The 23056-nt window shown below is 45.3% G+C and overlaps 1 protein-coding gene across 2 annotated transcripts; it reads left to right on the top strand.

Annotated features, from left to right (window-relative positions):
* The first annotated feature begins 5326 nt into the window (after positions 1–5326).
* CSRP3 (cysteine and glycine rich protein 3) lies at positions 5327–22058 on the top strand. Of its 2 annotated transcripts, XM_069469689.1 has the most exons (6): positions 5327–5356; positions 14362–14501; positions 16547–16715; positions 18492–18624; positions 19749–19842; positions 21342–22058. In XM_069469689.1, exons 2-6 carry the CDS (start codon positions 14390–14392, stop codon positions 21416–21418), a joined length of 585 nt encoding a protein of 194 aa, XP_069325790.1. In that variant the 5' UTR covers positions 5327–5356; positions 14362–14389; the 3' UTR covers positions 21419–22058. The 2 variants fall into 2 exon arrangements, with proteins under 2 accessions (XP_069325790.1, XP_069325791.1); XM_069469690.1 differs by lacking the exon at positions 16547–16715.
* Positions 22059–23056: the final 998 nt, after the last annotated feature.

Below are 23056 nucleotides of genomic sequence, written 5' to 3'. Positions count from 1 at the left end.
GAGAATCAAATACATTGCAGTGCTTTTAAACTGAAAAACATTATGTAAGGAACACTGTTATCATAGCAAGCGATGAATGGACATGAAAACAAGGAGGCCAATTTTTAAAATCTAGATGATATAAATAAATGAGCTGTTCATTTCATCAAATCTCACTTAGTTTCAGTAAAGATGACAAAATTTGTTTTTATTAATATTTCCTGGGAAAAAAGAAGCATCTTGATGCATTTATGTGTCGCTTTGCCCATTTCTTGCCTTTCATGGATGGGACACGTGACCAGGAGCAACCTTTGGATGGTAGGTTAGAGTTCATTCTCTTTTTGAAGTAAGAGCCAATGACAAACGTCAGACCACTGATGCATAGAAATAGTGAAACTCTCTAGTTACTCAAAGAATGTGGTTGATACTGAATACATTATGGTCCAATTATGTTTCTTTTCAGAGTGGTTTGGATGAGCAGATGAAAGCTGAGATTCCCAGGTCTGCAAGTTCCTCTGAAAATATTCCCTCTTTTGTGTGGCATGGTTTAGAGCGATGGTTTCCAAAGTGGGTAAGAGGGACAGCATCCTAGGGAATACGTGAAATAATATTAGAGTATGAGAAAAAGAACTAGAACTTTTATTATATTTATTTTTATCTTTTTAGTGCACAGGTTTGAATATGTTTCATAATGTGTATACATTCATATATATGATACACTTATAAACCTGTGTGTGTACGTGTGTGTACTGCTTAAAAATGTTTTACCGAGGGGACCTCGATCAAACAAGTTTGGGAACCATCGTGGTAGAAGGGCTTTGGAGTTAGATCTGGGTTTAAATTTCCCTGTTACCTTTGTGATGTGTGGCTCCTCGTAATTTCTGAATTTTTAGTTATCCTGGGGAAACAAAGAGGAGAAAGCAGTGGATGCTAGTCCCAACACTGCCAGGAACTCACATTTAACTTAAGAGTGTGGTCTTGGAGGCTTGACCTCATTTTCATGAGCTTCATTGATCTCATTCCTGACTCATAAAATGAGAGGAATAATAATACCTTCTTGACAAAGTGATTGTGAGGACTAAATAAAACACTGTTTCTAATGTAGTTCCCTTTTCTTTCTGGTTTTGGGTACAGAGGTAGTGTTTTAGATTGACCGCACTGCCTTGCCGGGGCTCCCTCATGCCCTCTGTCTCAGTGCTTACTCGTGTCTGGTGACTCCGGGGAGCACCGAGGCGGGAGCAGTGGGTTCAAGTCCTAGAATTACCATCACTTACCAGTGAGCGAATGGCCGGCTAGCGTTGATTGAGCACCCTGCCATGTGTCCAACACCTGCTTCATATTATCTATTCCTCATGGCACCACAAAAGGGGTTTAGGGTTTTTTTCCTTTTTCAGATCAAGAAGTCTAGAGCAGGGCTGCCCAGTAGAACTTTCTGTGGTGATGGAAACATTCCACACCTATGCTGTCCACAGTGTAGGCACTAGCCTCATGTGGCTGTTAGGCATCTGGGATGTGGCTACTGTGAAGAAGAAACTGAGTTTTTAATTTTATTTATTTTTAAATAATTTCAATTTAAATAGCCACATATTGCCATTGGCTACTGGGTTGGACAGCACAACTCTAGAGATTGCTGGCAGACCACAGCACTCCAGAGAGAGGTTTAAAAGAAAATAAATCAGAAATAATGCTGAAGAACAACAAAAAAAAGTCCATTAGCAAGTGATAAACTTTGAAGAATTCCAGAGAGAAAGCAGAAAGATGTGGATTAACAAGGGAAGAACATCCCATCACATGTAGCAGAGCACTGTCGTTAGTGGGGAGCTGTTCTAGGGCATTCCAAACTTTCAGTCAGAGGACACACGGAGTATGAGGGGCTCTGGGATGTCACCAGGTGATGAGTAAGAAAATTGGTCCAGGGCCAGTGGCCTCCCTGACATTCCAGCGTGGCTCCAGGCTAAGGGCCAGAAAGTCTGGGAGACTCCCCAGAGGGGCTGGGAGCACCACACCCAGAAGACAAACGCCACGGCACACACCTGGCAGCAGACTCCTCCCTGTCCCACAATCACTATGCGAAAGCACCTTTATGTAGTCAGTAGTGGTATCCACCAAGAGGTCGACAGGAATCCTCAAATAACATCATAAACATATAGCCAACAATCCCCAAAAGATTTGAAAAACCAGCACCATGAAGGAGAAACACTAAACTCAACAAACAAAAGAACCAATAGCCAAGAAACAGAATTAATAGAGAAAACAGAAGACTTCCCCCAAATCATTAACAGTATAATTAATATCCTCAGAGAGATTAAATGTATCATTCATAAAGCAAGGATAGGCTATATGAAAAAATTAGGAATCTTAAAATTATAAATGTAATTATTTAAAACATTCATAGATAAGCTGAGTAGCTCATCTACTCATTCATCAGTATGGATGAAATGTGAATTATTAATAGTTCTATGTAAGACTGAGCTAAGGAATTCTCGTTGAATAAACATAAAAGAACAAAGAAATTCTAACTTTTTTATTTCATCCATTTTTATATATTCATTTTCAAAGACAGAAATTATTCAGCAAATGTTTCTTTGTATATTTTGTTGCTTTGTCTTTTAACACATACATATTCGTGACCATTTCTCTTTATTGTGTATAGCACATTTTACCGACATCAACAAATCTATTTTAAAATTCTTTTGGTCCCCAATTGTATTTTCTCTCTTATTATTATTGCCAACCTGCTTAGTTTTACTGTATATTTTTCTATCATATATTTGCAGACACCTTTATTTTTAGACTTATTTCAGGAATATTTCTTAAACAATATATAGTTGAACTTCTTATTCAATCACAGCTTAGAGTCTTTGTTGTTTAATATTTTATGAACATGCCTATTCATGTGGACCATTATTACTGAAATATTCACCCAATTTCTATAACTATATTTAAACACTGTATATTTTTAAGTGACTTTTTACTGCTTTCTTTTTTTTCCCCCAAAATTCTAACTTCTGATGGGAGTTCCAGCAGGAGGAAACATATCAAATAGAGGAGGGAATGAATAAAAGAAATAATAAAAGAAAATTTCCCAAAGCTGAAAAAAAAATGTGAGTTTTCAGGTTGAACTGACCCACTAAATTCCAAGCAAAATACATTTTAAAAGACCTGAACTGAGAGAATTGTCACAGAATTCAAAAGAAGACCCTGAAAGTCTGCAGAGGAAACAAAGCAAGTCAATAAAGGACTGTGATTAAGCTTGACACCAGCACTGTCATCTACATTACTCAAAGAGAAGAGAAAAATTTCTTCAAAGTTCTGACCCAAAATGATTTTGAATCTGGATTTCTAAATTGAACCAAGCTAGCATTCAAGTGAAAGCAGAATTAAGACTGTTAGGGGCTGAATTGTGTCTCTCCAAAATTCCTATGTAACTTAGAATGTTACTGTCATTAGAGATAAAGTCTTTTTTAAAGAGGTAATTAAGTTAAAATGAGGTCCTATGGTGGGTCCTAATCCAGTATGACTGATGTCCATGTAAGAAGAGGAAATAAGGACAGAGAGGCACCGAAGACACAGGGAGAAAACGGCCACCTACAAGTCTAGAGAGGCCTCAGAAATCAACCCTGCTCACACCTTGGTCTTGGACTTCTAGCCTCCAGAATTGTGAGAAAATAAATTTCTGTTGTTTCAACCACTCAGTGTATGGCATTTGTTACATTACATGAGAATTCAGTAAGTTTACAACAGACTCCCTCCATGAATTCATCAAGAATGCATTCTATCACATACACACAGAAAATTAAAAATGTAAGACACAAAAAGCGTACAAGAAATAGTAGTTGAACAAAGAAAGCCATACAATTGGTAATAAAGTTTAAATAAGTACTAATGTGTAATGAAGAAAACCAATTACAATCCAAAAGTAAGATCCCCGATTATCTGCACGTCGTGTTGTAGACAGGGATTAAAGGCAAGGTCAGGGCTGCAAAGAGGGCGGGTGGTCACGGTGAAAGTGTGCTATTCCTTTCAAGCAATGCAGCTCCTCTTTTATCTGGTCTATATATTGATGCTCTATTTATGATTATCTATAGAAAAAAGCATTCTGATGTCAAAAAAGGAAAAGAAAAAAACCCACAGAAGTTTGAAAGCCACTATCCTAGAAGACTTCTAAAGTCCTTCCTAGCTTGAACTTCCTACGGTCATCATGATTGCCTCCGTTCTGTGATGAACACGCTGTCCCATGAAGACACAGACCAAGGAGATCCCACAGGAGGCTGTGTCATGGCCACCTTTGTGAAATTGCCACAACCTTCTCGGCAGTGAAATATCATTCAACCAACTGCTTTGCGGGCAGGTAACTGACGGGTTCATATGACTGATTTGGAGGGCTGGGTCTCATAAACCTCCTGGTTGGGTTCTACCTATGCCTAACCACGACATCCAGGTCAATGAGGGTGGACGGCACCTGAGGAGCAGATGGCCTGGATTCCACTGTCTGTGCCTCAGTCTCCTCATCCGTAACAGGAGAGGCTGGTTTCAAATCTCCAAACTTCTTGTCAGGTCTTAAATTCTATAATTTGTGTTAGTCCATGATGCTCGATCAAAGCCAAACGCTGTGAATTCCAGGCAAAGCAAAATTAAACCCCCAAAGAAAATGTGGGTCTACAGAGACTTACGAAGACTGTGTGATGTTATATCTGCTATGTCAAATTCTTAAATAGAGAAAGATGATGGACAAAGTAACTCAAAACTTTTGAGAGGAAACTTGTCTTCATAGGACAGAAGGAGCGACAGGCTCCTGGTGATCAGCTGACCTTTCTCCCCCCATGCTTCTTTGAGGAGATTAGCTAAGTATCGTTTCAGACACCCATCACGCTTATTTTTAGCTCTGCATTCTCTTCAGGAGTGTGGTGACCTGTGGCTCAGAGTTCCCGAGGGCTCCCAGATATGACTCATGATTCACGCAGGTACCTTGCGTTGACTCCCAGGAAAGCCAGAGGGGTGGAGGCCTGGAGAAGTTATTTTAGATGTGAAATCGTTTGCTCTTGTTCCCATTTGAACCACTTGATCAGAAATTTACATACTCCCTAAATTGACCCCTTGGTGCCATAAGCAACTGGCAATTAAAATAGAACCCAAGTGATATTGTTCTCCAAGAGGCTCACAGCTGGCGTTGGGGGGGACAAAACTCAGGGATTTGGTCACAGGCTATTTTTGGCCTCTGATAGCAGTTGTGTTACTCATGTCTCATTCACCCTCTCCCCTCGGCCTCCCTCCTGCCCTTTCCTAAGCAGGCCAAGACTGGTGACAGTCTCTATATATTTAAAGAGCACGAGAGCCCCCCTCACTCAGTTGAGCCGAGCAGAGACCACATAGGCAGGTGAGTGGAGTGAAGCAGGCAATTGGGCTGGGGGGTGGGCTGGCCTGGTGGCTGGTTGGGACTAGAAAGCGTCACATAAGAGGAAGGGTGTGTTTCATGTCCCAAGTGCCAGCATCCGCTCTGGTTCAGTGCAAGGAGGTTCAAGTTATACTTGATTCTGGTGAGGATCTTGAGGGGCTTAAAAAATTCCTAAATTCCTGAAAAGATGATAAATATTTGGGGGCTCAAGGGAACCTCATAGATAGAGAAATGAGTAAGGGATTATTTTTGGTCTAAAACTACTTTCATGGTGGAGTATTGTTCCCTACTGTCTTAGGTGAGATGGCAGGAAAGAGAAATAAGAGAAAGGCCAGCGGGCTAAATTTCAACAGACCTGGGCTACATTTCTAGTCCTAGAACCACCACATAACTAGTGGACGAGAGACTTTGAGGAAGTCCTTCAGGGTCTTGGTCCCCACCTCTGCAAGGCTCGATATAAACTGGTGACATTTTTCTAAGCTGTAAAGGACTGCGAGGATACGAAGCGGTTGTAATAGACCCGATACAGACGACGGCGTTCCCGTGCCCTAACTATGCTTTCGAATCGCACTATTCAAAAGGTGTGGGCGAATGACTGAGATTTCGGGTTTGTTGGTTTAAAATAACTTTACATCCCAAAGATGTTCAGCAACAGGCTTGCTTGTAATCATTTAAAATTAATCAAAATTGGACCCAAAAAAGACATTGCTACGTTGAAAGTCCATTAAAAGCATTACTAAATGGGAAGATAATTCCAAGATGGGGGTGAGGGGTGATTTCCAGTGTTTTTTCCAAGTTTCAGTCAAGGATTTTTTTGTTACTATCCCAGCGGGTGACAGGCAGAAGTGCAACTGAGACTAAGGCACGGTTTTAAGCAGTGGTCTCAGCAGAAAGGCTGCTGAAAGAGCAGGGCTGCGGCCCCTGATTTCTGCTCGGTCCCTGAGCTGGGATGATGACTGCTCCAAGGGGGAGGAGTTGGGTGACGGGTCTGAGGAAACTGGTCTCCCGCATACAAGTCAATGCAGTGTGACAGGCACGCATTGACCGTCCCCCGCAACGGGGCTGGAGGGAGGTCGAGGCAGCCCTGTGCAGGGAAGGGTGGACATGAACATCAGCAGGGATGGGGAAATAGAGAGGGCTTGTGTCATCAGTTTATTTTGGGGACTGAATCTCGATACTGGGTACATCCAGTTTATCACAATTTATGTAAAACTGCTTTATGACCCAGAAAATGTAAGGGACTCTTCTGACTTGGCATTGGTTCCTTTCTGAACGACTCGGTCACCTGTGGTCTGTGGAAATGAGCCACGCTGTTGGGCAGGAGGTGCGGCTGATTCCCAGGGCTTGGCGCCCTCCCGGGAGGACACACAGGTGCTCCGCAGCCCAGTCGCACAGGCCACCGGCCAGAGCCAGGGAGCCAGGCAGGGGCTCGGGGAGGCGGGAGGGAGGGGGGGAAGGGAGAGTGGGCAGCAGCATCCACAAGGCAAACAGCCAAAATGCTCTCAGAGAAAGTAGGGACAGAATCTTGGTAGAACACCAATTCAGAAATCCTGGGAACTTTGAGGAGAAAATAGAAGAAAACAAAGAACATCAGTTATAGAGTCTGTTCAAATGATAGCTCTGAATATCACTTAACTTCTTAGAGTTTCCATTCTCTGAACAGCAAAATTAAGATAAGGCCACCTATATCAAAAGAATTTGTGAGAATTGAATGGGATAAAATATAGGAAAGTATGTTTAAAATTTAATAAAACTATACGAATGTGCAAGGCCTTTGAGAGAAGGCACGGAGACAGACCCAGTGGGTTTCGGAAGGATTTCCTGCCAAGTACAAGTGCAATGATAAAAGTCCAGAGGTCAGAGTGGCTGACAAGCTGACCAGAAGTGAGAAGACAATTGATTTGTTTACAAGAAGAAGGACACAGGACTAGGAATATAATACATGTGGAACACAACTGCTGAGGCAGGACTTCCAATGGCAAGTCCAGACGTTTGGGAACACCGTACATCGGGGGTTGGGCCTCACGGTCAAAGAGAAACGTGATGCAAATGTGGAAAACCTGCAGTTATTCATCGCAGCGAAGAAACGCAGGAAGGGGGACAGCAGTGGTCTCGAGGGCTGCGGGGGACGGAGCCTGTTCTGAGCTTCACTGCGGACCTCATCATGGGAAAGGGTCTGTCATGATTTGATAGTTGCTTACTGCCCTGGGAAGGTGTGGAACAAGTATTAGCTTATTTAACTGTCACAAAACGTCCTGCAAAAAGTTATTCTTCAGTGGAGGAAACTAAAGTTCAAGAAAGCATAGCCATCGCCCAGGGTCACGTGTCTTAGAAGTGGCAGAGCCAGCATGTAACCTGGGGTACGATGTGATCTTTAAAAATAAATCGTGAAGGTCAAAATGGAACAAAGAGTGAGTTTTGGAGAGGAAAAGGCAGCCACACTGTAGAGCTAATTTCAGAAAAGGTGTAATATGGCCATGTGTTACAGCCTTGGTCCACCGTGTCTGAGTTTTAAAAGGGCGAGAGCGACACTCGGGTTTGTTTCCTGGCAGTGAGCAACCTGTGTTTCCCAGGCTTTGCGAAAGGGCCTCTGGCCGGCAGATGTCATCTATCTGGGTTCAGAAGCTTAGAAGGAAGCCACTGACCTGGAGTGTCTTACACGGGGGGCTGAAGGGCATGGTCTCCCCTGGGCCACACAGACCCTGCATGGGCAGGCTGCTTCCAGACGGATCCAACCCGAGGGGGCCCACTCTCCCTGGCCTGCTCACACCTGTTGCTGGGTGTGGCACACTCTGAGGGCTGAAAACCAAAGTTGATTGACTGTCTGAACCAGAAGGACCACGGAGAAGAAGCAGGCAGAGATTTCCTTGTTTTAAGAAAACAGATTTGAAAACGGGAGATAAATAATACTAACAACAATAGCAATAATGCAAGCAACTAAAATTATTAAATGCCTGCTATGTATTAAGTAATTATATACAGTATCTAAGCTGTTATTATCTTATTTAACCTGAAGACAACCTTCTCAGACAAGCCTTCTCATCCAGTCTTCATGTGCATGAGGACAATGGACTCGGAGAATCTGAGCCATCTGCCCAAGGTCCAACAGTCAGTGTTTTTGAACCCTGGCTTGTTTCTTTCCAAAGCCCATGCTTTTTCACCATGCCAAGCCTTCTTTCTTTCCTGAATTAAGAGAAGGCTAGAGAGGGGCCGTGTTTGAGAGGGGACACCGCTAGGCAGTATTTCTGCAAGGTGAAGCTTTGATTGCTGTTCAGATCCTTAAATCTGTCTCAGGGCTTGAAGGACCCTTGAAGGGGCTTCAGTGCACCGCAGCCACATGGACATCCATCCCCCCCAAGCTGAAAGTCAATAGTGATCTCCCCAACTCAAGGGAGCCCTTTCCATGTTTAAACAGTGCCGGCTCTTAGAAAGTCCTGCATTTTACTGAGTCACCTTCAGTCTCCCTGTTGCTCTCACCTGTGAGTGGCCTCTCTGTCCCACGGAGAGACCACGGATCTGTTACACCTCAATTGCCATCAACAGCGAAGTTTGGTTAATGGAGGTGTTGACCCTTGTCCCCTCTTCAGTGTTGGGAGCAGGAGCATGAGACATAGGAGCAGCTTAACTGGGGTTTGAATTGCAGCTCTGCCACCTACTAGCTGTGTGACCTTGGACAAGCTACTTAAGCTCTCTGTTCAGTTTTCTCATCAGCAGACTGGGGATAACAAAATTTGCTCTGCAGGGCTGTTGTAAGTATTAAAGATAATTTACATAAAGCAACTGACAAATAGTAAAAGATAAATAGTAAGTAATATTGACCTAAGAATACAGCTTTGAAGTCAGAGAAACCTAAGGTCCAGTTTAGCCTTGTGACACATACCAGTCATGTGACTTTGGGCAAGTGATATAATTTCCCTAAAACTCCATTTCCCCATCTGTAAAGTAAATGTTATAATAGCACCTACAGCGCCTGGCCCCAGGGCTGTGCTCTAGACACATTAGCTTCAATAATAGCATTATTATATTAGTAATGATGATGATATCACTTAGATTCCACATATGTGTTCCTGTGATCCAAAATCTTTGTCTCAGCCAGTGTAGACAATTTAACTCACTGTATGGAATTAGGTATCTAGTAGGATGACCAAGTGAATCAGCACTGAGCTGAAAACGGCAGCATTGTGGCATTGTCACTTAAGGTCTCTGCTAAAAGTCATGGCCTAACGTTCCCTCCCAGGTTCTTTAATGGACCCTACAAAGAAGAAACTGAATCACTAAGTGCCCATTTTATGTATCCCACCACTTCTGCCCTAAGGCATCATCTTTCAGTTTCATAGTTGGTAGTGAAAGAGAGAGAGAGAGGTGGGAGGGAGGGAAAAGAAGAGGAGGAAGGGAGGAAGGGAGAAAGAGAGGAGGGGAGGAAGGAAGGAAGGAAGGAAGGCAGGCAGGCAGGGAGGGAACTGGATTAGGAAGAATTTGCCCAAGATGTACAGTTTGGTTAGTCTTTTAAAAATTCAGATTGATACGTGACAACTTAGAGTTGTGGCAGAACTGCTTACCTCTTACATATGATAATACTCTACAGTTTACAAAGTGATTTGACAGTACTTGAATTGATACGATTCTCCCAGCAATAGTGAGCTAAAAGAGACTATTGCCCCCATTTTAGCTAGGATACTGAAGTTCAGAGAGGTTAAATAGTTTTCCCAGATCACACAGCTTTGAAGAGGCAAGATGGAACTAGAACCCTAGCCTCCTGCATCTATCTGATCCATCTATCTGATTTCCCACCCACCGAAGCGCATTCCCAGTGCAGTCTCTTCCACAGCATTGAGACTACACAAGGTAGTTTCTCACTGGGATCTAGGTATCCAAGTCTGGAGTCCAACCTCTCCCAGGCTGATGTGGCAGGGCTCTCCATTCTGTCCCATCCACATAAATTCCAGACTGTCCCCCTTTTCAGTCCTGACCCACGGCTTGTCTGTGATAACATAGCCATCTCAGGGACTGGCCCAGAGAGTAGTGCCAGGTGGTGTGATGGAGATTGTGACCCAGGTGACAAATGCGGCTGAGTGACGGGCAAGCCTATATTTGGTGTCCCACCTTCAATGACCCTTGCCAGTACCAGGCAACACTGATAAACAAATGGCCCATCCCTTGGTACCTTGCCAGGGTAAACTCACATTCCAGGCCTGGCTAGGGGAGTGTTGAGACACAGGAATTCCAAAGCCTTGCTGGAGGCTGAAAAGGTTATACATGTAAGCCAGGAACTAGATGGGATTTCAAACCAGAGTTACTTAATTATTAGCAGATTGGTGCTATTTGAACAACCTGAAGTGAAGTGAGTAACAATGCTTTTGCCTTTGAATAACTTCCTAATACTACTTTAAATTCCATCATATGTCCATGACCTTCCTGAGCAGGAGACAATATTATCAACATTTTTCACCCAAGTTCAAGGTCACAAGGTCAATATAAGAATCCATGTCTTTAGATTCAGGATGCTTTAAAACACCTTCTGCTTTTTGGCCAAAGAAATCAAAGACATCTTCTGTGTTCAGCCTCGGTAGTTATATTCCCACCTTCAGAAATGGAACTGAGTATCTGTTAATAGAATATTCACAGATTTCTATTTTGGGTTTTAAATACTGATGATGTATGTATGTCAGATATTTATGATCACTGAAATACAACCTGTGCTAGGATACATTTGCTTGTGAAGAAGGTATTATCTGTAATCTTATTCTCATTTTAAAAAGGATGCCTAGGCTTTGCTGAATATAAAAATGTGTGTGTGTGTGTGTGTGTGTGTGTGTGTTTCCATCCCCCAAGAGGTATATCTGTCTCCCACTAACTTGCAGGACATGCCAATGGAATCTCCACTGAAGATCTGAAATGAGAAATTTGACCTAGGGTTGTTTTCATTGAAAATTTCTACATCATTAATTTTATAAGTGTCACTGTCATGTTCCTTGATAAAATATATTAAATTTCTCCTCTATTTTATATCGTGTTGAAACTCAGGACCAAAATGAATACGAGCAAAATTACGTGATCCTACTCTTTTCTAGAAAATATATTATCTTTAATGAAAGAAGAATGGATCTTAGAAAAAGAAGATAGCTAAGAAAATACCCATAAATATTTGCTTTTTTATGCTACACCTTCATTCTAAACGAGGAGGCCAGGAAATCTTAAAAATCTATTCTGGGCTGGGCATGGTGGCTCACATCTGTAATCCTAGCACTCTGGGAGGTCGAGGCGGGAGAATCGCTTGAGCTCAGGAGTTCAAGAGCAGCCTGAGCAAGAGTGAGACTCCATCTCTACTAAATATAGAAAAATTAGCCAGTGTGGCGGTGTGCACCTGAAATCCCAGCTACTCGGGAGGCTGAGGCAGGAGGATCACTTGAATCCAGGAGATTGAGGTTGCTGTGAGCTAGGCTGATGCTATGGCCCTCTAGCCCAGGTGACAGAGCAAGACTCTATCTCAAAAAAAAAATAAATAAATAAAAATCTATTCCAACCCTGAAAGTCTATAGTTTAAATGGAGTCCAAAATAAACAAATTGGGCTCTGTTAGGGGATATTAAGGCCTCTGTGCCTTTCTGCTTGCTCTTTTTTTCTGTGTGAATGTCTTTTCCCTTTTTCTCTATCTGGTGAACTCCTATTAACCCTTCAAAACCCTGTTTGAATGTGATCTCTGCTGTGACCCTCCAACAACTCACTGCTTTTACGTCCAGCCCTAAATGTGGTTGGCCATTCCCTCATTTGGTTTCCATGGCACTTCTCACAAGACTCTTCTCTGCTACAAAGTATTCTGATTTCTGCCTAACTTCCTCCCTGGAATATGGGGCTCTCAATGCCAGGGGACACAAATTACTCATTTTTGTAAGTTTTCCTCCCTTAATCCCTCACTGAGTACCTAGTGCAGTGATGACACGTGATAGGTTAGGTAGTAAATGCACGGTGAGTGAGTGAGTGAATGGATGGATATAGGCTTGATTCTAAGCCTTTCAACTCAAAATCCATTATTCTTTCCATTATCCTGAACAACCTGAACTATGGAAATAGAAGCACCAAATGTTTCCTTTTTAAAAGTTATTTTCCATAATTTCACTGAATAAACAGAAGAGCCAGCTTCTATGAGAGGAAGGATCAGATGTTCCTAGCTAACCTCACAGCTTCTCTAAGTGGGGAAAGCTCTTTGGGGGATATTTAGATAGGAATGTTCCCTTCAGTCCTAGTGTCAGGTTCAATGGTCTGTTTGCTATTTACTTTCTGTTTCTTAGCAAAAAACTGTCTTTGTTATGAGACTGAGAGACACTCTGGACCAGTTGACCCAGGAGGGCTTAGTTGTTAATCGCCAACTATTATAAGAAGGTGACTGGCTTCCCAGAAGGGAAAGAGAAGGTCAGAAGCAGCCACTCAGAACGGCCTGATAGTGCTTAGTGTCAATGACAAGATGACACACCAGGCTTCTTAGAAACCAAAGGATCCCAGTGGAAATTCAGCTCCCCTGGGCAGCTGGCAGGATTCTAGAAATTTCATTGCATATCAATGGCTAATTTCAGTTCTGCTGTGGGGGAAACTGAAAACTTAGATTCCTACTTAAAGACACAGACAGAGAAAGAACATTATGTTTAAATCCTCTTTTCCGAGTAATATCTCTTAAGTATGAACTTCTGGTGAGGAGACAATGACAGCACGAGGCTGTAGCCATCAGCAGCTCCTTGCAGCGGAATGTCTCCGGGGTGCAGGAGGACACGCCAGTACTGTGGTCTGGCTCCTGTCTGCCACTGGGAAGCTAGTCAAGCACCTTCCTGCACATCGTGTCATTGGGTTCTCTAAACCTGCGGTCCCCATGCTCGGGCCGTGGACTGGTACCAGTCCATGGCCCGTTAGGGACCTGGCTGCCCACCCCTGTCCCCCCGCAGTCTGTGGAAAAATTGTCTTCCATGAAACTGATGAATGGGGGGGGTGCACACAGCAGGAGGTGAGCCGCAGGAGAGCGAGCATATTTATAGCCACCTCCCATCACTGCATCACTGCCTGAGCTCCACCAACACCCCTCATACCCCTAACCCCATTCGTGGAAAAATTGTCTTCCGTGAAACTGGTCCCTGGTGCCAAAAAGGTTGGGGACCACTGCACTAAACAACACTGTAAAGCAGCAAAGAAAAGAATGGCTCCCTTCATAGTATAGGTGGGGAAAACAGATGTAAGGAGAAGCTATGTGGTTCATCCTGGTACACACAGCAAGCGGAGGGTGACGCTGGGAGCAGAAGGTAGGTTTCCAGCCTACGGACGTGGCAGAGTGCCGATATATCTTACTGCCTGGTGATGGTGCTCTTAAAAAGGAATTCATCGATATGAGGAATAAATCTAAGTGGGAGATCTTATATATATTTCTATCAGCGAGATAAGCTAAGACTTCGCTACCCAAAGGGTAGTCCGCTGCCAGCAGCATCAGCATTGCCTGGAGGCTGTTAGAACTGCAGAATTTCCTGCCTCTCCCCGGATCTACCAAACCAGAATCTGCATTCTAGCAGGATCCAAGGTGACTGAGAAGCACAGAGCTAGACATGAAGAGAATACCATTTTCCTAGGTGACTCTCACTTTGATGGAATAATTTTTTAAACTTTAGATGGAAAAATAATAATACTCAATATTTGTATATAATTTTATGTACACAAAATTAGCCCATTCATTCCTTCCCAGAACTCTGTGAGATGACATAGGGGCAGATGCTATTGAAATTTAAAAGAAGAGGAAACTGAGTCCCAACGTGGTAAGTGATCACGCAAAACCATCTGAGTGTTTGAGCTTATTCAGTGGTTAGCATGCCATAGCTATTTGACGAATGAATGAATGAATGAACCACCAAACAAACTGGGCTGGATCCTGGTCTTCAGACCATTGCACTATCAGGGACTGGTTCACTCCTGGGACCATCTAAATTTAAGGGTATTTGCTTTATATTCTGTTAGACGTGACTTTGGTCAGAGAGTCTACAAGATGCCAAACTGGGGCGGAGGCGCAAAATGTGGAGCCTGCGACAAGACCGTCTACCACGCGGAGGAAATCCAGTGCAATGGAAGGAGTTTCCACAAGACCTGTTTCCACTGCAGTGAGTTGGGTGACCGCCACGGGGCCCCTCACAGCCAGAGGGCATTGCAAAGCTCACAATTAACTGCAGATGCTGTCAGGCAGTGGTTCTCACTGTGCGGTCCCGGAATTGGCAGCATCACCATCACCTGGGAACTTGTTAGAAGTAGAACTCTACTAAGATACGAGGGTGCTCTCCCAGCTCAAAGTCAGAACAAGCTGGCCTGCCACCGCTCTCTGTGGGGAAAACCTTGGCCCTGTGGTGACATGGACAGCATGTGACTTGGCAGAGAAAGGAAGCCAGTGTTTATCTGGAGCCAGGATGGACTTGGCTCTCTGTGTTGCCCCCCACTGGCCAGCTGTCACTGAAGCCAGCTGTGACTGGTCCTGCCTAAGAAAGAACCTGTGTCAGGCAGGGGGCAACACGTGCCAACTCTGTAAGAGTCAGAAGGGAAGCGTTTCAGGGCCTGGGCACCAGCAACTTCATAAAGGGAATCCTGACCATCACCTGCCAGAAACAGATTCACAAATCTCAAAGCTAGGGGGACCTTTGAGACCCTGTGGTCCCCCTGAGAGTCTGGCTCTGCCTGACTTATGTGACTTTGAAGAAGTCATTCTCACCTCCAAGCCCAGGTCGCATGCATCTGCAGCAGAGCCGAGCACCTTCGGACTCCCAGTCCGGCGTTCTCTGCAGGACTGCGTTCTGCAGAGTCTCTTGGCAGCTAGTCCTGTTTGGGGAAAAATTGGCCACGGCTGTGAAATGGCCACTTACCTTCTCTGCTTCCCTCCAGCAGGTCTGGCTTCAGGGCTAGCTTTGCTGGGTATTTGGGAGGCCCCCTCCCCATCTAGTCCCCCACTCACACCCCGCCACACCCCCATACCTCAGCCCAGTGGCTGCAAGGCACCCAGGTAGCTGCAAACCGTCTGAAACAGAACTCCATCTGTTAGGACAGGGAGATTCTCCATCCTCACGCTGCCAGAAACGGTAACGTTTTATCAGCTGCAGGAGTTTCCATTACCCCGTACCTCCCAGGGCAAACGTAATTCTCATCGAAGAACAGGTGAACCGCTGCTCTGAGTGATTGGGATGGTAGACTCAACTAGTGATTGGGTTGTAGAATTAACTAATGCTTTGGGTTTTAATGATGAGTAATTGTTTTTAAGTCGTCTCATACATCCCTCGGATTCACCATTGTTATTACAATTACGCAGAATTCATTGCTCCAGAGAGTTTATTCCATAACCCTCTGGCTTTTGTCCAAAAATAGCCAGTGTTCTTTTAAAAAAAAAAAGAAAAAAAAGTGGGAGTGAGGAATATTGGAAAGAACACTGGAATTGGAGTAAAAAGGACTAGAGTTTGAGTCTGGGCTCTGCCGTGCACTGACTGTGCGACTTTGGGCAGGTCATTTCACCATTGTGAGCCTCAATTTCCCCATCTATAAAACAGAGATGGTTATATGTATCACACAGATTGTTACAAGGAAGAAACTGGGATTCTTGATCTGGAAATCCAGGCTTCTAGGCCTTTATATTAGGTAACATGCAGGATCCGGGGTCAGGTCTGTCCCCATCACTACCTCCCCTGCCTCCAGAACGGGACTAGAATTAAACTAGTCTCAGTGAATATCACGGAGCCCTTCAAAGGCCACGAAAAGTACAGAAACTGCTCAATCCTGATTCTTATATGATGAAAAAAAGATAAGCTCCTCTCCTGCTTCAGCCTCCCCCTCCTTGCCCCCATGGATACATACACACTTCCCTGATGTCATCTGGGGTGAGACACTCAGGGACCTGGTTCTTAGCAGGTCCAAGACCACACGTGTGGTTCCAGTGCTGGCTTCTGCCCCTTGCTAGCTGGGTCCTATCACACCCTATATCCTCCTCTCTGAAATCAGGACTGTCTTGGAGTGTACAATTCAGGGCAGACGCTCTGGTCAGGAATCAAAGTTGTATTCTTGGCTTGAGGGCCCCTCGTGCTGGGTCTCTGGCACCGAGCGTGGCCTTGCGGGTGTAGGGAAGGGGAGAAGGTTCTCGGCCCAAGCCCCTGACCCTTCCTTTCCCTGGCAGTGGCCTGCAGGAAGGCCCTCGACAGCACGACAGTGGCGGCACACGAGTCAGAGATCTACTGTAAGACCTGCTATGGACGTAGGTACGGCCCCAAGGGCATCGGGTACGGGCAAGGCGCCGGCTGTCTCAGCACGGACACGGGCGAGCACCTCGGCCTCCAGTTCCAACAGTGAGTTACTGCCCCCTCCCCCCTCCCTGTGAGAGTCTCCAAGTATCAGGACAGTTCATTCTGTTCCCATAGCAACGTTTTCTGGAAGTGAGAGAATGGCCTCTATTGTTGACTTGCCAACAATGGGAATACTCAGTCTGACCAAGTCTGAACAATGTGTCATCTCTCCAAAGACTCTCTTTAAATTATCTGCCTTTCTAAAGGGCAATTACTTTTACACCATGGCTCTTGGTTTGCATGTCAAGAGAAAACCCAGAAAGTACAGATGTTCCATTGTTTGACCTTTGCAAAATCACATGCAGTCTCCTTTTTTCCCCTTTGAGAGTTTCTGTGTAAATCACATAAATATGGCAGGAGGCAGTGGCCATTCTCTGCGTGCTTGTCATGAAAAGATTTCTTCCCTTAGGTTGTAAGATGACTAACGTCCGCATGGCAGGGTGAGTGTGTCTGCAGGGATGGGCTGAGCTTTGGAATAAACAATCAATTACGATTGTTCTAGGGGGCTCTCCAGCTGCCTGTGGCCAATACAGGAGTGCCAGAGTGCCCCCAATGTTATCCTAGGGAGCTGGGACATCACACTGGCCACCTCCATCCACCAGTCTGCTCCCCTTGGTCCACATTCTCGGTGATCACAGTGACCTCAGCCCAGACCTGAGGACAGTCCGATGGCCCCTGGCCTGCAGCCACTGTCTGGCCAGCTGGCATCCAGGCTCAGCTCTGCAGTGAACTGGCCACAAACGCCCAGATCAATTGAGGAAGTGTCCCGCGGAGGGCTTGCCCCAGAGGGCGCTTAGATGTCTGAGGAGTCATCCCTGTAAAAGAGAGTAACCCATGGGAGAGCCTGGAAAAGTGGGGGAATGTGTGGTTAGTCATCTTAAGGAGAGGATTTCTCTTCGTTAATTTTTCTCATTACTCAATCTCAGCTGGAGACTCTTCTCAAAGAAGAAAAGATGATACCAACAGCATTCTCTGTCCCGTAGTAACTGAAGTTCGCTTTTCAACATTAGGGCTTCCTTGTGATGCTGCACAAAGAGTAACGAGAGTCTGAAGACCTGGAGTTTCATCCCAGCCCCACCACTTACCTGAGCCGCCTGGCCCCGGGCAGTCACCCCTCTGATCCTCACTGTCCAGCTAGCTCCACTACTTACAGGGCTGTGGCAGCTCAAGTGACATAATGCACAAGGAAACACCGAAAGATATAAGCACACGAGGGGCTGTTACTTTGCGTCTGTTTTGGACATTGTTCCCTGGAACAGGTGACCTTCACATCAGCATGACAGCTTGAATTGTGGTGAGGAAAGCAACAGTCCATTGGACTGTGGTTTGTCAGGAACTGCTTAGCGCCAACTGTCAAGATCCTATCTTGCCCTGTAATTTTCACAACGCACTTCAGAAAGGAAAACTGTGGCCTTCGAGATAGCACAGAAAAACATAAACACGCACAGCAGCAATAACAACACAACAAGGACAACAGCACAAGCTGACACACCCAGAACACTTGCTAAGTACTTTACAGCAGAACAGAAAAATTTAAACCATTTTAGCTAACATTTATAGCTCTTCCTACATGCTGGGCAGGCACTGTTCTAAGTGCGTTACACATGTTATCTCATTGAACCCTCTCAACAACGCTATGAGAAAGGCTCCGGGATTCTCCCCATTTTCCAGAGGAGGAGTCTGAGACACAGAGACGTGAAGTAACTTGCTCAAGGTCACACAGCTTGTACTGTTTGCCAAGGGAGGTCTACATTTCATTCGTTTGCCTATTTCTGCCAGGTCCCCAAAGCAGGCACGCTCAGCCACCACCAGCAACCCTTCCAAGTTCACTGCGAAGTTCGGAGAGTCGGAGAAGTGCCCTCGATGCGGAAAGTCAGTCTACGCTGCTGAGAAGGTCATGGGAGGCGGCAAGGTAAGGCCTTCTGTGTGAGCTGAAGGGGGCTTGCTCATCTCCACCGGACCAGCTGGCAGGAATGGGAGAGACAGTGGGAACCGTGGGCAGGTGGGGCCAGACCTCTCATTCTCCTTAGCTCCCAGAACCACTTTGGAAACCACACATGCTCACCCACTCTCCCAGGCTGGGACCGTCACCCTGCAGGCCTTTGGAAAGCTAGAACCAGGGCAGTTAGATGCAGTAAGCATTAGCCTGTTAGGTGGACGGCACTGAGCTAAAATCTCCAGGGATACAAAGGTCCACACACCCCCTGCCCCCAAGTGTTCACAAGCCTTCCAAAAAGGTGTCAGCCCTGGGGCCCCTCACCGCTGCCGAACTTAGCCTGCTGTAGGCACCACATCCCATGGATGCAGCGAACCACTCACGGCAGGAAGAAGCATCCTCACTCACAAATGCTGCTGCTCAGGGAAGGCATCAGATGTCTGAGACAATTATGCATGCTTGCTCCACAAGTTCCGGTTTCAGGCCCAAAGCCAAGGTATTCACCAAAGGAGCTGCACCTGAGGAAAGAGGAATATCCTGTTTACACTCAATGGGGGGAGGAAGAGCGTCTGGCTTCAAATGCAAGGGCAATCTCCACCCAAGACCAGACATTTGAAGACCTAAGAGAACCTCTAGGCTGAGGCAGGAACATCACTCGAGCCCAGGTGGTCAAGGCCAGCCGGGGCAACAGAGCAAGACCCCATCTCAAAATTTAAAAAAAGAGTGAATCCCCTGAATAATTGCCTTATTTCTTTACTTTTTTCCTTCTTTAACTTTATATTCAATATAAACATTACCTACTGTTCCAAGCCCAAGTCCTTCTCCAACCAGTTTGTTCCTTGGCTCTTTTTGGCCTGGGAATTCTGAAGGAATACATACACAAATCACCATGATAAATCCATTTGCAGGGTTCTGAGAATCACTAGCCCAAGCCATAGCATAGTTCTCCAAACTCCTGGGAAAATTATTCTGGGGGCCCATTAGGTCAGCTAGTGGCTGAGACGGTGGCACTCCTTTGCACGCTGCTGGTCAGAGGACTTGAAATGGAAACAGAATGTGCTGCCCACCTCACTAATACGCAACTCTCCTGTGCTCCCCAGCCTTGGCACAAGACCTGTTTCCGCTGTGCCATCTGTGGGAAGAGTCTGGAGTCCACGAATGTCACTGACAAAGATGGGGAACTTTATTGCAAAGGTAAATGATTCCAGAGACTTTCTTGGGATATGTTTTCCCAAAAAAAGGCTCCTGGGAGGGGAAGTTGAGGCGTGTCTGTGCCTGCCGGGAGGCATGGCTGCTCAGCCCGGGCAGGGTTTGCATTCTCAGGATGGGGAGAAAAACCACCTAGGGGAAAGCAATCTCCTGCCCGATGCACCTCTGGTCCTCTTCATTGGAGCACCTGGCAGGGACCAGATGCTTGCAGATGCTCAGTGATTCAGGGTAGCTGGGTGCCTGGGGGAGAGAGGACGAGGAGGAAACCGTGTTGCCTTTGGCTTTGGAAGTGGCCTCGGGCCTGGACAAACAGCATCATAGTCCCTTCTGAAAATCTAAATGCCCTCTGTCCACCTGAATGGCATATAAGGGTGACTGGAGGAGGGTGAACACTTGAGTTTATTATTGCATATCTATCTCCTTCCTCCCTCCTTCCCCTCCCTCCCCACCTCCCGACAGTTCTGTTTCTGATGTACATCACTTATTGATCACAGGGACAGATCTGGTTTTCCTCCTGGTCCTCGCAGCTCTGCCCTCCATAATCCCTTGGTCTTGTGGAGAGGTGGTAGAGACTTAGCTCCTTCCTGATACCGTGAACAGAAGAGACGCACTAGACCAAGGCCGTGTGTCCTCAAGCCCAGAGCCTCCCCTAGGCCTCTTCTGTTGCTTAGCAGAGCTTCATCACTTAATGATGGTGCCTCAAGATCTCCAAATGCCTATGTTGGAATGGAGCAGGGGGAGCAGTGGAGAGGGGTTAAGAGAGAGGATTTTGTTACTCAAGACTAGGTTGCCAGAGCTTTTCCCACGATGAGACGGGATGGGAACTGGCCCACTCTCTGACAGATGGTTGCCGTCTTTGGGCAGTGGGAGACACAGAGGGTCCTCAGCATTCGTAGGCCATAATGCCCTAAAATGTTGCTGCAGTCAGCAGGGAAATCAACATGTAAACACGCAATCGCATTTCAAAGTGAAAAGAGCTTTAGTAGAGGAACATTCATAAGCAGTTGCCTACAAAATGGAAAGTAATCAGGTTGGGGGGATGAGAAAGGTGCCTTAGAGGACGTGCTTCCTCTGGGGCTGCAGGGTGAAGGTGGGGCCTTCCAGGCACAGGGAGCCGTGATCACAAACACACCTAAGCTGGGACATCATGGCTCGTTCCAAGAACTGCACGTGGTTCTGTGTCCCTGGAGCGTAGGAGGGAGGCAGGAGGCAGGAGGCAGCAGGGGACAAGGGTAGACAGGCCACACAGAGCCAGAGTACGCTGAGTAAATGGGAAAATGTCTGTGAACAAACAGTAAAGTGTGAAGAAGTATAAACAATTTTATTAGTAGATCTAGGATAAGTATAGTTCAATTTATTTAAAAGTTAACTTATGTGCATAAATTTATCAAAAGGATGCGTCTAACAGGTAAAAGGATTGTGCCCAGAAATAATGGTGCTAACCAATGTATTCTCTCTCCCCCTCATCCCTTTCTCGTCCACAGTTTGCTATGCCAAAAATTTTGGCCCCACGGGGATTGGGTTTGGAGGCCTTACACATCAAGTGGAAAAGAAAGAGTGAAGAGGTGTACCATCTCTCGGATTTTTCACCCACCTAAAGCATTTGCCAAGTAATCCTACGCAGATGGAAACCGTTCCTCACACAGCCTCTCATTTGTAGTTCGACAATGTTTCTCTCCAGAAGTGAGAATAGCCTTTTCCTAAAGTTAGAAGATACCTCTGGACAAAACTTACATAAAATGTAATAATCTGTAACAAATGCTTCGTTATTTATAATACGTGGGGTGGGAGAAGCAATAAATACATGTTTGAGTGGTATCTCTTATTGTCTTCTGGATCTTTTCTTTCAGATAAAGGAAAATTTTCAAAAAACAGAGCTAGTTCAGAAAACCAGTTGCAGAGAATGTAATGAGTTTGGACATCAACTGGGAAAGGGATGAGAAATAAGAAACCACAGGCAAAGGAAGGCAGTCTCTCAGAAGCTGTCGGCTGAGTGTTTCCTAGTTATTGCTAATGGAGAAGAAAACAGTAGGTTCAGGAGAAAATAGAGAACATGATAGCAAATTCTAAAAGGAAAATCAAAACTAATAAAATTGCTGAAGAGTTGATCCTTTTGTCCTATCACGAGCTATGTAATGTTACACATTTCATGAAAACTCAGAAATGACAACAAAGCATGGCATTTGCTTATGCATTATAAACAACATGAGGATGATTTTCTTTTATTCTAGGACAATTCCCTGGGGTTTAGTAATTTTCTTAAGACTTCTACGTCAAATTGCCAGCCTCACAAATGAAACGCAGCCAATTAGAAGTGTCTTTGTCTGCTTCTTCAGCAAGTTCTCAGCATCTCCGGTGCTTGTATCTTCTTAAGCTTCTACTTTTAACAACCACAGCATTTCTCCCACCACCATGCAATTCTGAATTATTTGGAGTAAATGAAAGCAAATGAAAATCTATCGTAAAAACTATGAAACACTAGGCGAAACCACAGGTTTTTCTATGCTCTAAGTCCCAAGGAAGGCTTTCTTTAGAATGAGCATTTATTCAGGACTGCTATGTGCTGTCTTGGACGAGGCTCTGCACAAACTTTAAAAGCAATATACTACCTTGGCTCTCTGTTAGGGACTCCCAGGCTTGCCGAGGGGTAAAACACACATGTGAAATGACTATGGGACAATGCAACTCCTCCTCTTCTGCTGCATGTCGCAGATCCTAGCCCCACAGCCCACCCATCCAGGAAGACTGAAGCTAAAATTTCAGTCATCCTTAGCCTTGCCCTCTTCCTCACCCTTCTTTGTCTCACTCCCCAGGACTCCTTGATCACAAATCCCTCCATTCCCACCGTTTAGTATGTACGGTAGGCTGCAAGGGCTGCCTTGGCAAAGTACTGCAGACTAGGTGTGGCTTAAACAACAGAAATGTATTCTCTCACAGTACTGGAGGCTGAAGTCTTTGAGATCAAGGTGTTGGCAGGGTTGGTTTCTCCTGAGGCCTCCCTCCTTGGCTTATAGATGGCCGTCTTCTCCCAGTGTCTTCACATGGTCTTCTCTGTGTATCTGTGTCCTCATCTCCTCTTCTTAGAAAGACACCAGTCATATTGAATTAGGGACCATCTGAATAACCTCACTTTAACTTAATTACCTCTTTAAAGGCCCTTTCTGCAAATGTAGTTACATTCTGAGGTTCTAAGGGGTAG

Source organism: Eulemur rufifrons, chromosome 6 (genome assembly GCF_041146395.1).
Source record: "Eulemur rufifrons isolate Redbay chromosome 6, OSU_ERuf_1, whole genome shotgun sequence".
In the NCBI taxonomy this organism is placed as follows: Eukaryota; Metazoa; Chordata; class Mammalia; order Primates; family Lemuridae; genus Eulemur; species Eulemur rufifrons.
Note: the sequence above shows the minus strand (reverse complement) of the source record. Positions and strands in the feature narration are given on the sequence as shown.